This window comes from Camelina sativa, chromosome 5 (assembly GCF_030686135.1).
Source record: "Camelina sativa cultivar CO46 ecotype springtype chromosome 5, ASM3068613v1".
Lineage (NCBI taxonomy): Eukaryota > Viridiplantae > Streptophyta > Magnoliopsida > Brassicales > Brassicaceae > Camelina > Camelina sativa.
Window position 1 is genome coordinate 41,640,267 of NC_141884.1, and position 20,217 is coordinate 41,660,483.

At 31.3% G+C, this 20,217-nt stretch overlaps 1 protein-coding gene, 2 long non-coding RNA genes and 1 pseudogene across 4 annotated transcripts; 2 read left to right on the forward strand and 2 right to left on the reverse strand.

The window, feature by feature from the left end:
- Nucleotides 1–10,210: 10,210 nt before the first annotated feature.
- Nucleotides 10,211–11,383, reverse strand: LOC104788685 (uncharacterized). The gene is made up of 3 exons (XR_768536.3): nt 11,045–11,383; nt 10,796–10,866; nt 10,211–10,484 (listed from the first exon to the last, which is right to left on the reverse strand). It is a non-coding gene; the product is annotated as an uncharacterized LOC104788685 (long non-coding RNA).
- Nucleotides 11,384–13,681: 2,298 nt separating this feature from the next.
- On the reverse strand, nt 13,682–15,264 carry LOC147945071 (uncharacterized). The gene is made up of 2 exons (XR_015558075.1): nt 14,772–15,264; nt 13,682–14,598 (listed from the first exon to the last, which is right to left on the reverse strand). It is a non-coding gene; the product is annotated as an uncharacterized LOC147945071 (long non-coding RNA).
- Nucleotides 15,090–17,866, forward strand: LOC104789862 (cytokinin dehydrogenase 6). Of its 2 annotated transcripts, XM_087451633.1 has the most exons (5): nt 15,090–16,195; nt 16,351–16,478; nt 16,597–16,860; nt 16,952–17,214; nt 17,366–17,866. In XM_087451633.1, the coding sequence occupies exons 1-5, from the start codon at nt 15,568–15,570 to the stop codon at nt 17,694–17,696; spliced, it is 1,614 nt and encodes a 537-aa protein (XP_087307759.1). In that variant the 5' UTR covers nt 15,090–15,567; the 3' UTR covers nt 17,697–17,866. The 2 variants fall into 2 exon arrangements, with proteins under 2 accessions (XP_087307759.1, XP_087307760.1); XM_087451634.1 differs by lacking the exon at nt 17,366–17,866 and having other exon boundaries at nt 15,271–16,195; nt 16,952–17,218.
- Nucleotides 17,867–19,034: 1,168 nt separating this feature from the next.
- LOC104788686 (NDR1/HIN1-like protein 1 pseudogene) lies at nt 19,035–19,847 on the forward strand (annotated as a pseudogene).
- The last annotated feature ends 370 nt before the right edge of the window (nt 19,848–20,217 follow it).

The following is a 20,217-nucleotide window of genomic DNA, read 5'->3' on the forward strand; positions in this document are numbered from 1 at the left end:
GGCTTGATAAATCAAGCTTTCCTGCTCATTCGTTGTTGGAAACATATTAATCTTATTTATATTGGTTATGAACCATTGTCTAAAACTTTTCTAGCCGATGTGGGATATTGTGCATAGGTCTTTTATTTCCATAAATTTAAAATTTTCCTTTTTTCTAAAAAGTTCTGGAAATTTTAATAAATATTAATGAATGACATGTCAAATCATAATAGGTTGTTTTAAAATAATTCTTAATATAGAAAATTCTGGAAATTTTAACTTTTTCTAAAAAGTTCTGGAAATTTTAAAAAATATTAATGAATGACATGTCAAATTCTGATAGGTTGTTTTAAAATAATTCTTAATATAGAAAATTCTGGAAATTTTAAAAAATATTAATGACTGACATGTCTTATTACAATTGGAAGTATTAAATCCTAGGTGGACAGCCTTAGAAGCTATACAATTGGAAGTTTTAAATCCTAGGTGGACAGCCTTAGAAGCTTATAGCTTTTACTTTTTATTAGTAGAACTAGGTTTTGAATCCACGCTATGCGTGAGTTTATTAGATATATTTTGATGAAAATTATATATGATTGATGACGGTAATAAAATATTATCTTAAAAAAATAAATAAATTAGTATTACCATTTTCATTGTCAAAATTTGTGGTAATTTTCATTGTTACTTTTACCATCTGGTTCTTCGTTATACTTTTTTTCTTTTTCTTCCTCGTCGACTTCTTCACATTTTTTCACTGAAAAACTTTTTTTTTAGATTAGCACACAACTTGTTAACCCATCAAACTCCAAGCACAAAATTATTTTTTTCTCATAAAATTTGTGAAATTCATGAAGAGCAGCATAGTCAACACATGCATCCAATTATTGATAATTTTATCCATATAATTATTTGGTTTTAGATCCACACGTTTAGAATCTTCTCCAACTAAAATCCTTACTTAGTTTATAATATTTTAAAAACATAATAAAATATACTACTAATAATTTATTTAATATGAATCATATGATATATAGAAATATGAGTACATTGTAAGAACATAATAATTATAAATAAATAATATCAATTATGTTATATCATCAAATAATATCAACTGTATCATATTCTCAAATAACTGTAACCGTATATAACCGTAACCACTTGAACCAGAACCGTATTTAAACGTAACCGTTTAACCGTTTATTAAACTGTTATAGTTAAGATTAAATAAAATTTCTAACCATAATTGATGGTTAATAAACCATAACCGGGACAACCATAACCCTGGTCATGCCTATGTATAGCTAATAAAACATGTGTGTTTGTCGTCCATTTTTCTTCTTTGAACTCCAAAACTTGACTCAAACATCTAATCAAGGTCTTGCGATGTCAATCCTTCTTCCTTAGACCCAAAAAATAAAAAAATTAATGAAAGAATATCAACTCATCTGTAAAATCATGCACAAAATATGTTTTATAGCTCATAAAAAATAAAAAAGCACAAACATAGATAAATAAAATAATTTATGTTTTACATCAATATTTATAGTATTTAAAGTTTCGAAATATAAAATTTGAACCTTTTAAAAAGTTTCAATATTTATAATATTTTAAACTTTTAAAATTTAAAAATTATAATATTTAAAAACTTTTTAAAATCTATGAATTTTTAAAAGTTTTAATATTTATAATATTTAAACTTTTAAAAAATTTTAAAATTACAATATTTTTTTGAAACTTTTTAAAGGTTTAATTAGATAAAAAAAAACCGGATCAAACCGAATAATTTTTAAACTTGGACGCTTGATAAATCAAGCTTTCCTGCTCATTCGTTGTTAGAAGCATATTAATTTTATTTATATTGGTTCTGAACTATTGTCTAAAACTTTTCTAGCCGATGTGGGATATTGTGCATAGTTCTTTTATTTACACAAATTTAAAATTTTCCTTTTTCCAAAAAATTCTGGAAATTTTAAAAAATGTTAATGAATGACATGCCAAATCCTGATAGGTTGTTTTAAAATAATTCTTAATATATAAAATTCTGGAAATTTTAAAAAATGTTAATGCGTGACATGTCAAATCCGGATAGGTTATTTAAAATCCTATGTGGACAGCCTTAGAAGCTTATAGCTTCTACTTTTTATTAGTATAGATTTTATAGTTGTGGCAGCTAGTCAACTACTTTGGTTCTAAGCCATCTCTGGCGCTGAGTCAACAATTCGAAGTGTTTTTCTTGCGTATTCTTGATAAACCAGCGTTTATATATATATGTAGGAGGATCTGTTTGGGAAGTAATAAGCCCCTTTGACATCTCTTCATCTGTAAAGAATTCTCGATGTGAAAACACAGAGACAAAGGATTGATCTTTGAATAAGAAAAAGAGTGGATCTGCGGGGTTCCAAATGAATTGGCTCATTCTAAAAAAGCCTTGTTCTTTGGAAGACCTATCTCGTCTCTGGTACTGCATATGGTTCCGCTCTGCAAGAACTCTGAATCATTCTCTTGAAGCTCATACTTTTCATCATAAATGATCCGCTTGCCCCGAAATGACCCGGCCAAATAGGGAAATCCCAATTCATTAGGCTTTTCGATACAATCAAATAGAAAGCCCCAAGGGCGCCATATTCTAGGAGCCCAAACTATGTGATTGAATAAATCCTCCTCTATCTGTTGCGGGTCGAAGACTCCTTCCCCTTCTTCAAACTCCGATTCATATTTTTCATAGATTTCCCCTCCCCATTCATTAGATAGAGAAGATCGCCAAGATTTCGCGATCCGCTACTGAACTTATTCCATTTCAATATTATGCCTTGAAGAGGACTCGAACCTCCACGCTCTTTAGCACAAGATTTTGAGTCTCGCGTGTCTACCATTTCACCACCAAGGCATCTTCAAAGTGAATCATATTCCATAAATATGATATCTATCTAGTAAGGTATTGAATATATGACAAAAGTGGAGTGGTGAAGTATTTCTATTGATCGGTCATGTCATATAGGCCCGAGTCGAACATCTAATTGCTTAGATTTGAATTATCCGGAGAATACCTTATATATATATATTAATATTATATCAAAAAGATGGACAATCAAACCTATTTCTCGATTCAATAGAAGTCCAACCAAAGAGGTGAATAGGGTCCCAAATAACGAGAGATATGTAAAAGGTAAGTCAGATTTCGCCTATTCATAATCCTAAATGGAATGTAACGACGTAGGGATCCCTATGTAAACATAGTATCTATTTAGATACGCTCGAATGACCCCTTCTCATAATGAGAATGTATATAACCTTATCCCGGTCTGGTCCGGTATGGAATGAACTTATAATCATAGAATCGACTCGATCATTAGATTATACTCCCTTCGTTTCAAAATATAGGATGTTTTGGAGAAGTTTTTTGTTTCATAATATAGGATGTTTTCAAATTTCAATGCAACTTTTAGATTAGTTTAGTATTTTCTATTATGCAGTATTGTTTCTGATTGGTTGAACTTGTTAAAAGTAAAGACTTCTTAATCTGCGTGTTTTGCTTAAAACATCCTATATTTTGAAACGGAGAGAGTAGATTATAAGTTCATAACCTTAGTCCATTCCCACTTTGGGCGGAACCGATCTACTAATTCTTTGATTCCAGTTAGTATTAGTAAGAGGGATCTTGAACTAAGAAATAGATTCTAGAAGCTAAAAAGGGTATCCTGAGCAATCGCAATAATCGGGTTCATTGATATTTCTGGTATAGTAGATGCTATCACACATACAATCATACTCAACTCGATGGAATTGTTTGATCTTAAAGGGGATATTCTATAATTTCGCATGTGAGGGGTTATTTCTTGGTTTCGTACAGTCATTAATAACTTGATTATTTTTAGATAATAGTAGATAGAAAGAACGCTCGTAAGGAGTCCTGAAACCAATAAATATAGGCCTGCCTGCCATCCACACCAGAATAAATGGAGTTTTCCAAAAAAACCTGCTAGTGGAGGAAGACCTCATAGGGATAAGAGACATAGAGCTAAACAAATTGATAATGATGTGTGTATGATTTGTTTGTTTTCACGTTATGGAAGTTGGAATATAAAAGTAGATTGCTTTTTTTTCAAAAGAAACCAGAAGATATAATTGATGATCTTGAAGGCTTAAAAGCCAAATAAAATAAATGAGCAACAATAAATGTTTTTACCAATTAAAGTTAAAAAATAAAAATATAAAAAAGAATGGTAGCAAAGTTGAGGAATCTCCATAAAAGCACCTTCCCACTACATGTAGTCATGTACTATAGTCCATAACACAGATAAAGTTTACAGTTTAATAGTAATAAATCATATATATAAAAGTAAGGTTTCACTCTCTTCTTATTGGTCCACTTGGTAATGAAATTTTAACAAAAAAAAATATTTATATTAAAACACAAATTTAAAAACAATTAATTTTCACATTTAAATCACATAATATAAAACTGAAATCATATAAATTTCTCCTATAAATTATGCATTAACTTTATTTCTCTACTAAGTTGTATTAATCAGTTGTATTCAAACAAAACAATAAATTAGAATTGTAACTCTCATTTTCTAAAAGTAATTTTTCATCATTTTTCTTCCTATAAATACTCATTATCTTATTCTCTTAGTCTATCACTCTTTCATTCTCTCATCTTCTTCCACTACTCTCAAATCTCTTTTTTTTTTTGTATTTTTTTTGTTATTGTTGTTGTATGGGTTATAAAAAATCAAATCAAATATCATTGTAAAAGCTTAGTTTTGGAGTTTATATGATATGTATATCTTATATATATTTTTAAATCTAAAAAAAGGTTTATCTTCATTTTCTATTTTATATTAACATCTTGTAAGTCATTATTTTCATACTTTCTTACAATATTCACCACACAATAAGATCATGAAGTTGAAATGATCCATATCTAATTATCCATTATGTCTTTGGTTATCTCACATATTCATGTATCATTTTTAATAATTTATAAAGATCAATATAATATTTAAAGATCAATATAATTATCCATTTATAAAGTCTATTTTGTTTTGTAAATTATATCAACTCTATTTATAAAGACTATTTTGTTTTGTGATCCAATTGATAAATCTGCAAAGATCAATATAATATATATTTTTTTATGATTTGAGGTTTTTGAAAACAAAAAGAACATAATTAAACAATTGGTTTTTGTGTGTTTAATCAAAATAAAAAATGATCCAAAAAAGAAATCATATTCAACTGGAACTTAAATATAAAAATAAAATATAATTTTAAAAATACAATTTAACTAAATTCTCTAAAGATGAAACCAATAGTATGAAATCTAGCACTATAAATTAAACTGATGAGTGAAAAAAAAAAAAACCAAAAAAATATAAGTTATCCTTGGGTTTTAAAAATTATTGAGATTGAAGAATTTATATAATTTTATAAAAAAACTAATTTATTTTGTCACTTCAAAAGTAATATTTTTTATTTTGAAATATTATGTGTAAGTGTTGAGTTTATATCAACAAACAACCAAATCATGTGAATTTTGATTCGGCCACTTGATATTCCTTTTATTTTAGGTTATAAAAAATTAAAATATTTTTTTTATAATTAAAGGCATGTAACTCCATTTAACTCAATGTAACTTCTATCCAAAATTGTACATTAATTCATTCCCCCTACTAACTTATTTATCTTTCAAGAGAAAATATTTTTGGTTAAATTTTAATATTTTTTAATTATTTTGGTTGGCTAAACTTGTATTCATATTTTGGTTGGCTAAATTAATATATTTCTCATGTAATATTATTGTTTATAATATATTTTCTCATTTCAAAGTTTAAAGCAATATATCATATATAAAAAAGTAAGGTTTTGGTCTCTCTTTACTGGTTAATTTTCATTTAATATTTTCTGATTTTTTTATTTACTTTCTAATTGTTTTAAACAATATTTAAGAGCCAATAAACACAATACATGTAACTCACACATTAAGATAAAATTATAACTAAAAATAAAATAAATTATACATTAATCATATTCTACCATTTAATTTTACTCAAACACAATAAATTACTATTGTAACTCCATAATTCTAAATATAACTTTCATCATTTCTTATCATATAAATAAGCATTCTCTCATATTGGCATTCTTTTACTCTTATTTTCACATTCTCTCATTCTCTTCTACAATACCTCAAATCATTTTTTTTTTTTTTTGATTTCTTATTTTTGTTGTATGGGTTGTAAAAAACAAATAAAATATCATTGTAAATTTTTAATGCTAAATTTTAATTTTAGAGACTACATGATATATATTTTACATTGTTCTTATTTTAAAAGGTTCATATACATTATCTAATTTGAATCTATATACTTATTTAAGCAACCTTTTAAACAAATAATCTTACTCCATGTAAAATATTACACAAAATGCCACTGTATTTTAATACAAAATATAATAATAGAATCTTAATATTAATTTGTTGTAACCTGAAAATGATTATCCAAAACAATAGTAATTATTAATTTATTAGATTACAAGAAATCATAAATAAAAGAATTTTGAAATTATTTAAAAATAATAGTAAAATTATTTTGAAATTATGTAATAAAATAATTAAACAGATTCTATTTATTGTTTCAGAAATCTTAGGAAACAATAACAAACTATTTAGAAAATTATAAAACTTAAATTTATTTATAAAACTAAGATTAAATATTTACATATCTAAATCATTTAATAATAACAAATATATATTAAAATTAGGATACAACATTGTTTATATATTTAAAATCTATCTATATACTTATTTAAGCTATGTTGTTAAAAATTTAACCAGTTCTGATGTGACATATTACGAAAATGCTATTATATTTTAATTATTCTAATAACTAACAAAAGAAAAGTTTAGATTTGTTTACAAAATAATAAAACTCTATTTAATTGTTTAGATTTATTGTTTAGATTTATTGTTTCATAAATCTTAGGAAATAATAACAAACTATGTAATTGGCTAAAACTTAATTGTTTATACACAATATTCACTATATAAACAATACTAAGTGTATAATATTGATAATATACATAATCTAATTGTAATTTTCACCTATAAAATTAATATACAACATATTATACCAATAACTTCAATTTGTAAATTTGGTATATTAAGATCTCTAAACACGACCACATCAATTTGTAATACCAAATCACGGGTCAATACATGTTTTGTTGGATTTTTTTGGCTTTACCAAATGTATAATTAACGAATTTGATATTGCACCAAACCAAAATAGTAGTACCAACTACGGGTCGAAATTAGAGTATGACCTTAAGTAAATTAAATATATGATTTTATAAAATGTATAGAATTAATAAATTTTCTACTATTATTTTGTAACAAACAAATCCAAATTTACATAAATATTTTCTCACGCTGGTAACATTATTATACAAAATATTAACGTGTATTTATGAGTCGGGTAATAAAACGGGTAATGAGACGGGTAACGAGACGCTCAAAAATTAAATTAATATCCAATATTCAATCATTATTCATGGATAATATAATTATTATACCCTTCACTCGACCCTAAAGCTGCGGGTACCTTTTTCGGGACGGATACAAACTGAAAAACGGGTCCAATACGGATATCGGTAGTAGTTTCCATGCCTACCTATTAGTAGTTTAATATGAATCAAAATTCACCATATAGTACTATATTATATAACATGTAAATGAATGATACAACATAAACATAATATTAACAAATAACAAAATAAAAAAAATTTCTCGCGCTACCAGCACGGTTATTATCTAGTTATTACCTTATAAGTAATCATTCTCTCTTCCTCTCCCACCAATATCAAATGTTGTTATATCTCATATGTGTTCTAAGAGTTTGATTCTATATTTTAATTTAGAAAGTATTATATATATATTTTACATTGTTCTATTGTTTAAAGATTCATCTCCATTATCTAATTTGGATTACCATCTTATAGTAATCATTCTCTCCTCCTCTCCCACCAATATCAAATGTTGTTATATCTCATATGTGTTGTAACTTATAAGAGTTTGATTCTATATTTTAATTTAGAAAGTATTATATATATTTAACATTGTTTTCAATTTTTTATTTATTTATATAAAAATAAAATATTTCTATTATTTTTTTGCCTTTCTAATCTATTCATATTTATTTTTTAAATTTGCATAGTTAAATTTAAATTCACATATGTTGGTTTTAACAAAAAAATCAACTTTATTTGAGAATTAGATGTTCCTATTCATTTTTAAACGATCAATGTGTAACATAATATATATGTTGGTTTTAACAAAAAAATCAACTTTATTTGAGAATTAGAAGTTCCTATTCATTTTTAAACGATCAATGTGTAACATAATATATATAAGCATTTTGTCTTGCAATCACAAGTTCCATTGCTTAATTCTATGGTTAAACTATAATATATGTTTTCCTATTTGTAGGAACAACAACATACTTATTTAATATATTTAAAAGAGCAGATGATTAATCGAAATAAACATTTCTCCAAATTTTATAATTCAATCAGTGTGAGTGTACTTATTACTTTGAAAAACCTTTACATTGAAGTTCATAAAATCATATAAGAACACTAAAATACTATGTCACTTCAAATTTGGAAAGAAACACTTGGTATTCCTTTTTTAAAAAGTCAAGACACATATAAAAATTTATTAATATTTAACTCAATTTAAAGGCATAAAAGGTCATTTAACTCAAAAATAACTTCTATCCAATAATTCCATACATTCCTCCCACAAAAATATATATATATATGTTCAAGATTATATTTAAATATTACATAAATTTTTAGTTAGCATAGTCATATATATATATACAATATATATACATAAGAATTTATATTACTTATTAACACCATAATTCGACCTATTATTTGCTTAACTCAAAATTGGTTTCAAAGCTAACAAAAGAAAAATATAAACGATCTTATTGATATTAGACCAAAACATGGGCATACAAACATAATCACTTACACGGAAGATAATTATTTTTAAAAAATAACTTATTATTGCAACATCAACGTATGAAGGGTTTACATAAGCAGTTAATTAGAAAATCTAAAATACAATAAATGTATTGGGAACAATGTCAGTCAATGATAAGATTGGATCCTCAAAAGCAAGAAACAACATCCTCATAATTCATAAAAAATAAACGCCACAATTGTACACATCTAAACAAAATGGTATAAACATATAGTGTATAAGTACAAGTGACTGCAAAGCCCGTATATACTTAATTAAAACGAAATAATACAAAAAAGAAAACGAAAAAGACCAAAACAAAACAAGAAAGTGCCAACTACACCACAACCCACGCGTTGCGTGGAGAAACACTTAGTATCTACAATATGAAAGTGTATGATTTGGAAACTCTTTATTCCAAAGTAAGTCGAGCCAAAATAAATATTCTGTAAGTCCCAATAGTATTATTGTAGTTGACAATCCTCTCTATAAGGACTTGCCCTATAAAACTGCTTGGAAATAAATGGAAAATAAGAATAACAAAACAAAACAAAAAAACTATTTTTATTATGTCAGTGTATGCAAATAAATGCAGTGTGTTAAAAGAGATCGAAATGTGAAAGTAACGTATGCATTTTCTTTTGTACAGGAAATAAATGCTGAAGGAAGGAAAAAATAGTGCATGGCCCAAACCCACGCGCTCTCGGCCTGCTCAATTTCTAAAATATGCAAAAAAGGCCCAATTTCGAGGGTTATAGTCCACGGGTTTTTGTCTCACGCGCTCAACGCGCGTTAGGTGCGTGTGTGTTTTCTTCTTGTAATAAACAAACGAACGTACCTTATTAGAAATAGAGTTTTTTAAGAGTTCTACCACATTTATAATTCTTTCTATCCGATTGTACCACATTCCAAAACTCTTTTCAAAAATACCACAACTGTATGATAGAATGACCAATTTAACCCTGTTTTTTGTTTCCTTTGCAAAATAATAGAAAAACGTTTTCTTGTTTTTTATTTAATAAAACTGCTATGTCATGTCTTTTCACTGTCTCCCACAGTACTCCAATTTTAAATTAAAACAGTTCTATGTTCTATGTGACAAATGATGGGCGTCTTTGTCTTTCATTACGTGAGAGTGAACTAAAGAGTATATTAATTGGCTTGTGTTTATGAATAATTAAATCTAAACAGATCTGATAATAGACAAAATTGAAATTATGTTATGAATGGTCTATTAAAGACAAGTCATTTACATTGGTCCATCAGATACATGTCTATTTATGCAAATAGTCCATCGATGGTCCATCACTAACAAATGACAAATGGTCCATCGCTACCAAGATTAATGATTAATTGGAAGAAGAAACAAATAATCATAACACATCTGGTCCATAAGCATATACTCGGTTGGAGAGTCTTCAATTTGTTCTTTCTCTAATCTCTGACTTGTGGCTTCCTCGGGACTTCAAAGCTATGATAATAGACAAAATAGAATAGACAAAATTGAAGAGCACTCATTTATATTGGTCCTTCTGATAGCAAGATGTCCATATCTAACAAAATGATATGTCACTAACAGATAGTCCATCGCAACAAAATGTTTTATAGCTTATAATGGTCTATCGGTTAGCAACTGGTCCATCAGCCTAAGAGTCCATCAGATAAAGATGTCTACTTCTAATTGTTGTCCATCACTACCAAATGGTCCATCGATCACAAGATTCATGACTAACTTGAAGATGAAACATATAATCAGAACTCATTTGGTCTATAAACACATACCTGGTTGGAGAGACTTCAATCTTGTCTTTCTCTACTCTCTGACTTGTGGCTACCTCATGGGTTTTGGATCTCTGATAATAGACAGAATGTAGTAGACAAAATAAAGCATACGTCATTAACATGTCTACTTCTAATAGATGGTCCACTGCTAACAGATGGTCCATCGCAACCAAATTGTCCATCGACTACCTAATGGTCCATCAATAACATAAACCCTAGATCTTAGAAAAGTTAAAAAAAAAAACATACACAAGCTCGGGTAGAGGGTCTCCGAAACTAGACCACTGTGTTGGTCGCCTACGGAGGGGTAAGGTGGATCAGATAGAGTACATGGTGGACAACTGGACTTGATTAAGAATTTCGCTATTAGATCGGTTGCCCATTATATGCCGCCGTCGGGAGTGGAACAGAAAGAGGGTCGATTGTGAAAGTGAGAGTTATTGAGAATAAAGTGATGTTAGCAAGAGAGAGAGATAGAAATTGCAGAAGATGAAAAATCGATAGTTACAAAGGAAGAGATAGATGGTTTCTCTCTTTTTGAGATAAAGCGGAGAAAAAAATCAATGGGAAGGAAAAGATTTTTTAATTGGTCTGACAACTTTAACTCCCAAATATCTTAAAGAAAAAAAAGATAGTTTTTTTATTAATATCAATTCCTTTTGGTTATTCACGTGTTGTTTCCAGCCCATCATATACAGGGCAATTTAGTCAATTTATCTACCTCATGTGGTAGATTAGAAAAAGTGTTTTCATTTATGGTAGATTTGGAAAGTTTCTAAGTAGATGTGGTAGAATTGACAAAATTCCCTTAGAAATATATCTGCATTAACTTAGTAATGGAATTAAATTTACTTCTTTAATCCAGGAAAAAAAATAGTCAATTACTTCCGATTCTAATTTTATGATCGGGAAATGTTCAAAAGTGATATATATTAGATTTTAACCAGCGGTACACCACAGATCTATAGATTTTGTTATTATTTATAACTAGGTTTTGAACCCACGCGTGAATAGATATATTATGATGAAAATTATATATGATTGATTACGGTAATAAAATATTATTTTATAAAAAAAATTAAATTAGTATTATTATTTTCATTGTTAAAATTTATGGTAATTTTCATTGTTACTTTTACTGTCTGGTTCTTCGTTATAATTTTTTCTTCTTCTTACTCGTCAACTTTTTCACAATCTTCTACTGAAAAACCTTTTTTTTAGACTACCACACAACTTATTAATCCATCAAACTCAAATTATTTCTTTTCTCATAAAATTTGTAAAATTGATGAAGAGCAGCATAATTAACACATGGATCTAATTATTGATAATTTTATCTATATACTTATTTTGTTTTAGATTCACACGTTTATAATCTTCTCCAACCAAAATCCTTACTTGGTTTATAATATTTTAAAAACATAATAAAATATACTAATAATAATTTATTTAATATGAATCATATGATATATAGAAATATAAGTACACTATAAGAACATATTAATTATAAATAAATAATATCAATTATGTTATATCATCAAATAATATCAACTGTATCATATTCTCAAATATTTTTAAAAGTTTCAATATTAAAATATTTAAACTTTTAGGAATTTTAAAAATTATAATATTTTTTTGAAACTTTTTAAAGTTTTAATTTGATCAAATAAAAAACCGGATCAAACCGAATAATTTTAAAACTTGGACGCTTGATAAATCAAGCTTTCCTGCTCATTCGTTGTTGGAAGCATATTAATCTTATTTATATTAGTTTTGAACCATTGTCTAAAACTTTTCTAGCCGATGTGGGATATTGTGCATAGTTCTTTTATTTCCATAAATTTAAAATTTTCCTTTTTCTAAAAAGTTCTGGAAATTTTTAAAAATGTTAATGAATGACATGTCAAATCCTGATAGGTTGTTTTAAAATAATTCTTAATATAGAAAATTCTGGAAATTTTAATTTTTTCTAAAAAGTTCTAGAAATTTTAAAAAATGTTAATTAATGACATGTCAAATCCTGATAGCTTATTTTAAAATAATTCTTAATCTTGAAAATTTTGGAAATTTTTAAAAATGTTAATGAGTGACCTGTCTTATTACAATTGGAGGTTTAAAATCCTAGGTGGACAGCCTTAGAAGCTTATAGCTTCTACTTTTTATTAGTATAATTTTATAGTTGTGGCAGCTAGTCAGCTACTTTGGTTCTAAGCCATCTCTGGCGCTGAATCAACAATTCGAAGTGCTTTTCTTGCGTATTCTTGATAAACCAGCGTTTATATATAGATGTAGGAGGATCCGTTTGGCAAGTAAGAAGCCCCTTTGACATCTCTTTATCTGCAAAGAATTCTCGATATGAAAATACAGAGACAAAGGGTTGATCTTTGAATAGGAAAAAGAGTAAATCCGCGAGATCTTATTCTAAAAAAGCCTTGTTCTTTGGAAGACCTATCTCGTCTCTAGTACTGTATGGTTCTGCTCTGCAAGAACTCCGAATCATTCTCTTGAAGTTCATACTTTTCATCATAAATGATCCGCTTGCCCCGAAATGACACGGCCAAATGTCCGTGCATATATACTTGCCACTACAAGAACAACTCATATAGACTGAATGCTGAGCGCCACGATCTGCTGTTTTCTTTTTGTAATTCTGATTCAAAATTGCTGCTATTCAGTACTCACTTATATGTGTGGGCTACTTTTGTGTACGTTACTCTCGTATGTGTTAGTAGCAAGTAGTATTCCCTTACATTTTGAGGTTCGGACTAGACTTTGCAAGTGTTGTGGCCTGTGGGCTTCAAATGGACCGTTTATTCCAAATCATATTTCTATCCCAAAATTTCATTATTGAGACCCAACAAGGCTTTTCGGAGTTGACGTTTGTGAGTAGAGAGACAAAAACTTGTGATTTCTTTTCTCAATATATAATGCAAAGGCAGTATAGTAGCAAGACACGGATCCAACTACTAGTCTCTTTTCTTTGTGAGAAACAGAATCATATAATAATATCTTCTAAACGATAGGAATCGAGGCGAGGTAGACACAAACACACTTTATACGTTAATGGGAACAAAGCCACGTGAAGGTGGGAAGGACGCACCAATTAGAGTTTATGCTGACAAGTCAGCACAGGGGTCACAGTCGTGGACCAGTCCACTTCCAACACCACCACAGCCGTCCCTTCGACCCTTTGGCTGACAAATGGTTCCAAGGCATATTTTATATATCTTGGGACCAAGATGGCTTGGGACAAGCTATGCCCCACGACTCTCCCGCTAGTGCTCTCTGGTCGCTTCTCCTCTCCTTCTAGAGACCAACCATTACCACCAACTCTGTTTTCAGTTCACACCTCATTCTGCTTTCTGCAATGCCCACCACCGCACCAATGAGTTGAGAAGTACCCAACTTCTTTCTTCACTGTTCAAAACTGGACTGGTCAAACTCTGGAACTCATCATCATCTCTTTCTGACCCTACTACTGCTACACCCGAGATTTCTAATATGGGTGCACAATCTTCACTGGGCCACCTTTTGTCACCGAGTCTCAGTCTCTCTCTCTCTCTTTTCTTCTCTCTTTTTTTTAATCCTCCATAACATTATACCTTTCTTGCTGACACCGTAGCGCCATTGATCCATGATCCTAATCTTGAGGAAACTGATAGTAACTCTCTGATTGCCGAAGAGATAGTAGTAGCCTTTAATAAAAATAAAGGGACAATTAACCTCCCCTCGAACAAAAATGGTCATGGACCACCCTAGATGATTCTGTCTGAAGAAGCAGTGAGTCCCTTTCTGTTATCCACCTGCCGGATGTTTAGCAAAAGTAAAAAACTAAGACATAATTTTAAAGCTAATGATCATAATAATAATGTCTGATCAAAAGAATTTAAGAAAAGAAGGGATGATTCATTTAGTTTTGTCAGCTAGCTAGCTGCAGAAATGGGAGGGCCTTTAAATCAGTAACAGGAAGACTTACTCATTGGTTGCTTTGCTTTGCTTTGAGCTGTCATTTAGCTTTTGGGGTTACAGAGGATTGTGTTGTTGGGTCCCAACAATACTGAAATTGCCTCCTAATTTCCCACATAGAGCACAAGGATTTTTTCCCTTACACGTCCTCAGTTGAGTGATCACCACTCTTTTTCTCACAGTCAGATGAATCAGGCACCAATCCTTTTGCGCTTCATCCGAGTCAAAAGCCTGAAAAATAAAAAAGTGTGGCATACAATCACTCACAGATATATATATATACACATCTCTCTCTGCCTAAAAAGCAAAGTACCTATACCTACGACGACTGGGAAAGGGATACATATTACTATGAGATAAGAGGATAAATAAGGGAATCCTTCAAATGGTAAGTTTCAAACTAAAAGTGTGTTATGGTATGATCTTGTCTGCCTTTTCTTCGAAAAAGCCAAGATTGTGGGTGTAACTGTTATCAAAAGATTTAAAAAAAAAAAAAAAAAAAAGATTCGTGAGATCTTTCTTTCTTTCTTGTGACTTTTTCCCTCAACTAGGCTCCTTCTTTTATGGCTTCTCTATGCCAACAAAGAAAGAAAAAGGCCTCTCACCTCAAAAAGTGAAATTTCAAAGGCTATTTATAACCCTTCGTAGACAGGCAGTCCCCAACAACCAACAAACAAAAAAAATATCGGTTGCCTCGGCCATTCAAAGTCACACTAGCGTTTTAAAATAAGATCAAACCCTTTTTTTTTTTTTTTACATCTTTGGTTCATTACTCTTGTCTCTCAGAAAATCAAGAGGCCATCCATATGAGCTATCTACATGCATGCCTCCTTAGGAAAAGAACCATGCTTATAGTAAGAAGCTTCACCATCTTGCTTCTCAGCTGCATAGCCTTTAAGTTAGCTTGCTGCTTCTCTAGCAACATTTCTTCTTTGAAGGCCCTTCCCCTAGTAGGCAACTTGGATTTTGAACATGTCCATGAGGCCTCCAAAGATTTTGGAAATCGATACCAGTTGATTCCTCTGGCGGTCTTACATCCAAAATCGGTAAGCGACATCGCCTCAGCGATACGACACATCTGGATGATGGGCCCTCATTCACAGCTGACAGTGGCAGCGAGAGGTCGTGGACACTCACTCCAAGGCCAAGCACAAACAAGAAATGGGATTGTTATACGCATGGAATCTCTCCATCCCCAGAAGCTGCAGGTCCACACTGTGGAGGATGTTCCGGCTCCATATGTAGATGTGTCTGGTGGTGAGCTGTGGATAAACATTTTGCATGAGACCCTCAAGTACGGCCTTGCACCAAAGTCGTGGACGGATTACCTACATTTAACTGTAGGTGGCACTCTTTCCAATGCTGGAATCAGCGGCCAGGCATTCCGACATGGACCACAAATCAGCAATGTTCATCAACTGGAGGTTGTCACAGGTTAGTTCTTACTTTAAAAGATTAAAGTAGCAGCAAGCATATCGTGATTTTTGTTTCGAAACAAAAGAAAAAAAAAGCATCAGAGGGGAGAGATATTGCCGTAAATGTATGTATGTATGTATACTCACTAATGTGATGCGGCCTATTGACTGCAGGAAAAGGCGAGATCCTAAACTGTTCAGAGAGGCAGAACAGCGACTTATTTCATGGTGTTCTTGGTGGGTTAGGTCAGTTTGGCATCATAACACGGGCAAGAATAGCACTGGAAGCAGCACCAACCATGGTAAACACTAGCAAACAAAAAACTTTAAGTTGTTTGTTTATAAACAAAGAAACAAAAAAAAAAAAAAAAAGGTGGGGTGTGATAACTGATACAGCTGCTGTACTAATTGAATGAACAGGTAAAATGGGTAAGAGTGTTGTACCAGGATTTCTCTGCCTTTATCAAGGACCAAGAGCGTCTAATTTCTGCAGATAACAAATTGGACTACGTTGAAGGGTTTGTGATAGTAAACCGGACGGGACTCCTGAACAACTGGAGGTTATCTTTCACCGCAGAGGACCCTTTACAAGCCAGCCAATTCAAATCTGATGGAAGGACTCTGTATTGTTTGGAGGTAGCCAAGTACTACTTCGAGCTCGATAACAAAGATGTCATCAGCCAGGTGAGAAGACGTACAAGCAATTGTAGAAATCTTGGATAGATGATAATGAAACTGAACATTTATTTTGTCTTTTGAAACATTCAAAATCCAGGGAGTCAAAGAAACATTGAGTGAACTAAGCTACATCTCGTCGACACTGTTTACATCGGAGGTAACATACGAAGCATTCTTGGACAGGGTACATGTGTCAGAGGTGAAACTTCGATCGAAAGGGCAATGGGAGGTTCCACATCCATGGCTGAACCTCCTGGTACCAAGAAGCACAGTGAAAGAATTTGCAAAAGGAGTATTCGGAAACATCCTAACCGATACAAGCAACGGGCCAGTCATAGTGTACCCGGTGAACAAAGCAAAGTAAGAAAGATAATAAGAATATATTCAATCTCAAAGACTAATTGTTGGATCAGTAAATACTAGCTAGCTAGTTAGTTAGTTAGTTAAAGTTGTTAACAAAAGAAAAAGAAAAAGAAAAAGCAATGTTTACGTTGGGTGTGTTTTTGTGCAGGTGGGACAATCGAACATCAGCAGTAACACCGGAGGAAGAGATATTCTACCTAGTTGCGATACTAACATCGGCAGTTCCAGGAAAGGACGATGGAGTTGAACAAATCTTGAAGCGGAACCAAAGAATACTAGAATTCAGTGAAGCAGCAGGTATAGGGTTGAAGCAGTATCTGCCACATTACACAACAAGAGAGGAGTGGAGATCCCATTTCGGTGCCAAGTGGGATGATTTTGTCAGGAGAAAATCTAGATATGATCCATTGGCAATACTTGCGCCTGGCCACAGAATCTTTCCAAAGGCACCAGTCTTCTCTTTTTACTCCTCATCATGACCCAGGACCAGGAGGAACTGCTTCCCCCCCCCCCCCCCCCCCCCATTATACTTATATTTATAGCCACCCTTTCTAGTAAATATATATATCTATATATATAAGTCAAGAAGAAGATTGTTTGTACAGGCTGATGATGATTCCGATGATATATATATCCCCAATTGCTACTACGATTGAGACTGACTCTTCTTGACACATTTCATCGTCGGTGTAGACGAAAAACACACTCCCTTCCCTTTGTGTTGGGTTCTATTGATTTGGGCTTAGCTATACTCTTTTAACTTTCAGGCCCAATATTTTCCCAAATCGATTTTTCGATTAAAACGGAATTACTTACTGTGGTCCATTACAAAACGACAGACATGAACTACGAAAGATTCCGACCAAAGCCGTGGTTAACCTACTTTTGTCCTACGGTACGCACACTATATACACTTACTAAAAGTCAAAATAAATTACACGTATTGATTTTGTTGTATGGGCAAGCACATACAATACATGATGGCCTTTACTTTATTACACTCTATAGCTTCTGTGAGACCATGTTGACAAGTAAACCTACCTTATGATAGAAAAGTAACCATTTACTTGTAATTGGCAGTTTCAACCAACAGTGGATGTATATGACAACTAAGGACACACTTGAGATATTGATATGAATGTTTGTCCAAAAAAGATATATATTGATCGTTATAAACAAACCATATATCAGGGTGGTTACGGTTTTAAACGTTATTAAGCGTTTTGAATGAGTAATTCAACGTTATAAAATAGGTGCGTTTGTCTGAGTTTTACGACTGGCTGATCAGCAGATGCAATAACGGTTAAAACATAATAAATGTAATATATAATTATATAAATATTTTAAAACCCAAAATTTTTTATTAAATTTGATTTATAATTAAAATCATAAATATTTTAATAATTATTTAAAAAACAAATAAATTTTATAATAAAATATTTATTACTTTATGTATAGGGGTTTCACCAAAAATTATAATGTGGAAAATGGAAAAATATATGCTTTAGATCATATATATTCTTTATTAGATCTCACACATTCAATAAGTTCAAGGGAACTATTTTTAGTTTTCTTTTATATTCTTTTTTTTTCTTTTGTCAACGTTTTCTTTTATATTCTTTATATTTCTATAAAGTTTGTATCTTTGGTGGGTCAATTTACTTTTCCATGAAGTTACATCCTTTAAAATATAAACAGAAAAAGTCTAGAGATCGTTTTTTCCTCTTACTTCTTCTTCTATTTTTACCATTAGTTTCCTTTTTCTTTGTTTTATTTAAACGTTGATTAATTTACTTTTCCTATTGTATAATATCAAAGAATATAATCCCTTAACATTATTTGATTTCCAAATTTCATAATATAAAAGATCAAGACCAACGAGACCACCCTATCTTTCCCACTTTCTCTGTAACACCACCAAAACCTTCGATCTCCAACATGACTATAAAAGAATGTTCCCTCACCAGCAGCCGTAAAATCTTGCCAATCATAAAATTCCTCTTTGTAACCCTTCTCCTAATTTTCTTTGGAATCCTTACCGCAATTTTCCTAGTTTGGGTAATCCTTCAACCGTCGAAGCCATGCTTCATCCTCCAAGACGCCACCGTCTTCAACTTCAACGTCTCCAGAAATCCAGTGAACCTCCTCAACTCAACCTTCAATATCACTCTCTCCTCTCAAAACCCTAACGACAAGATCGGTATCTACTACGACCGTCTCAACGTCTACGCATCTTACATGAGCCAACAGATCACTTTGCGGACTTCGATCCCTCCGACTTATCAGGGACACAAAGAAGTCAACGTTTGGTCTTCTATCGTCGCTGGAAACTTCATCCCGGTTGCTCCGGACATCGCTCTGCATCTCGATCAAGACCAGACAACTGGTGCGATCATGTTGATGCTTCATCTCGACGGCCAAATCCGTTGGAAATTCGGAACTCTCATCACCGGAAAATATCACCTCCGCGCCATGTGTCCGGCGTATATTAAAGTTTGGAAGAGTGCGGCCGGAGTTATCGTCGGAAAGAACGCCGTTGAATACAGGCTCATCAGGACGTGCATGTATGAAGAAGAGTAGAAGACCACTTAACGGTGACGGTGATATCAGGTCACGGATTTTTCCATTATTAAGTACGTAATATATTTTCATAATTTTCGTAGCAGTTAAGTTTTTATAACTATTTTCATTTATATACGTCGCGGAGAAATAATAGCAAGAATTACATTAATCAATCGGCCGGTTGCCTTATTGTTATGACGAGCAGTAAGGATTATATATAAAAAACAATATATAGTAAATGAGAAAAATATGACTTTTAATTAGTAGTATTCTTTTTTCACATAACGATAATACATACATATATGCATCTTCTCTTGTTTCATTGACTACGATTTTGTGCTGATCCACTTAATGTGACGACAAATGAATTTTTATAAAGTGAAAATATCTAATAGCTAGGTATGATAACCAATTAACCATTCTGTTGTGCTCGACTGC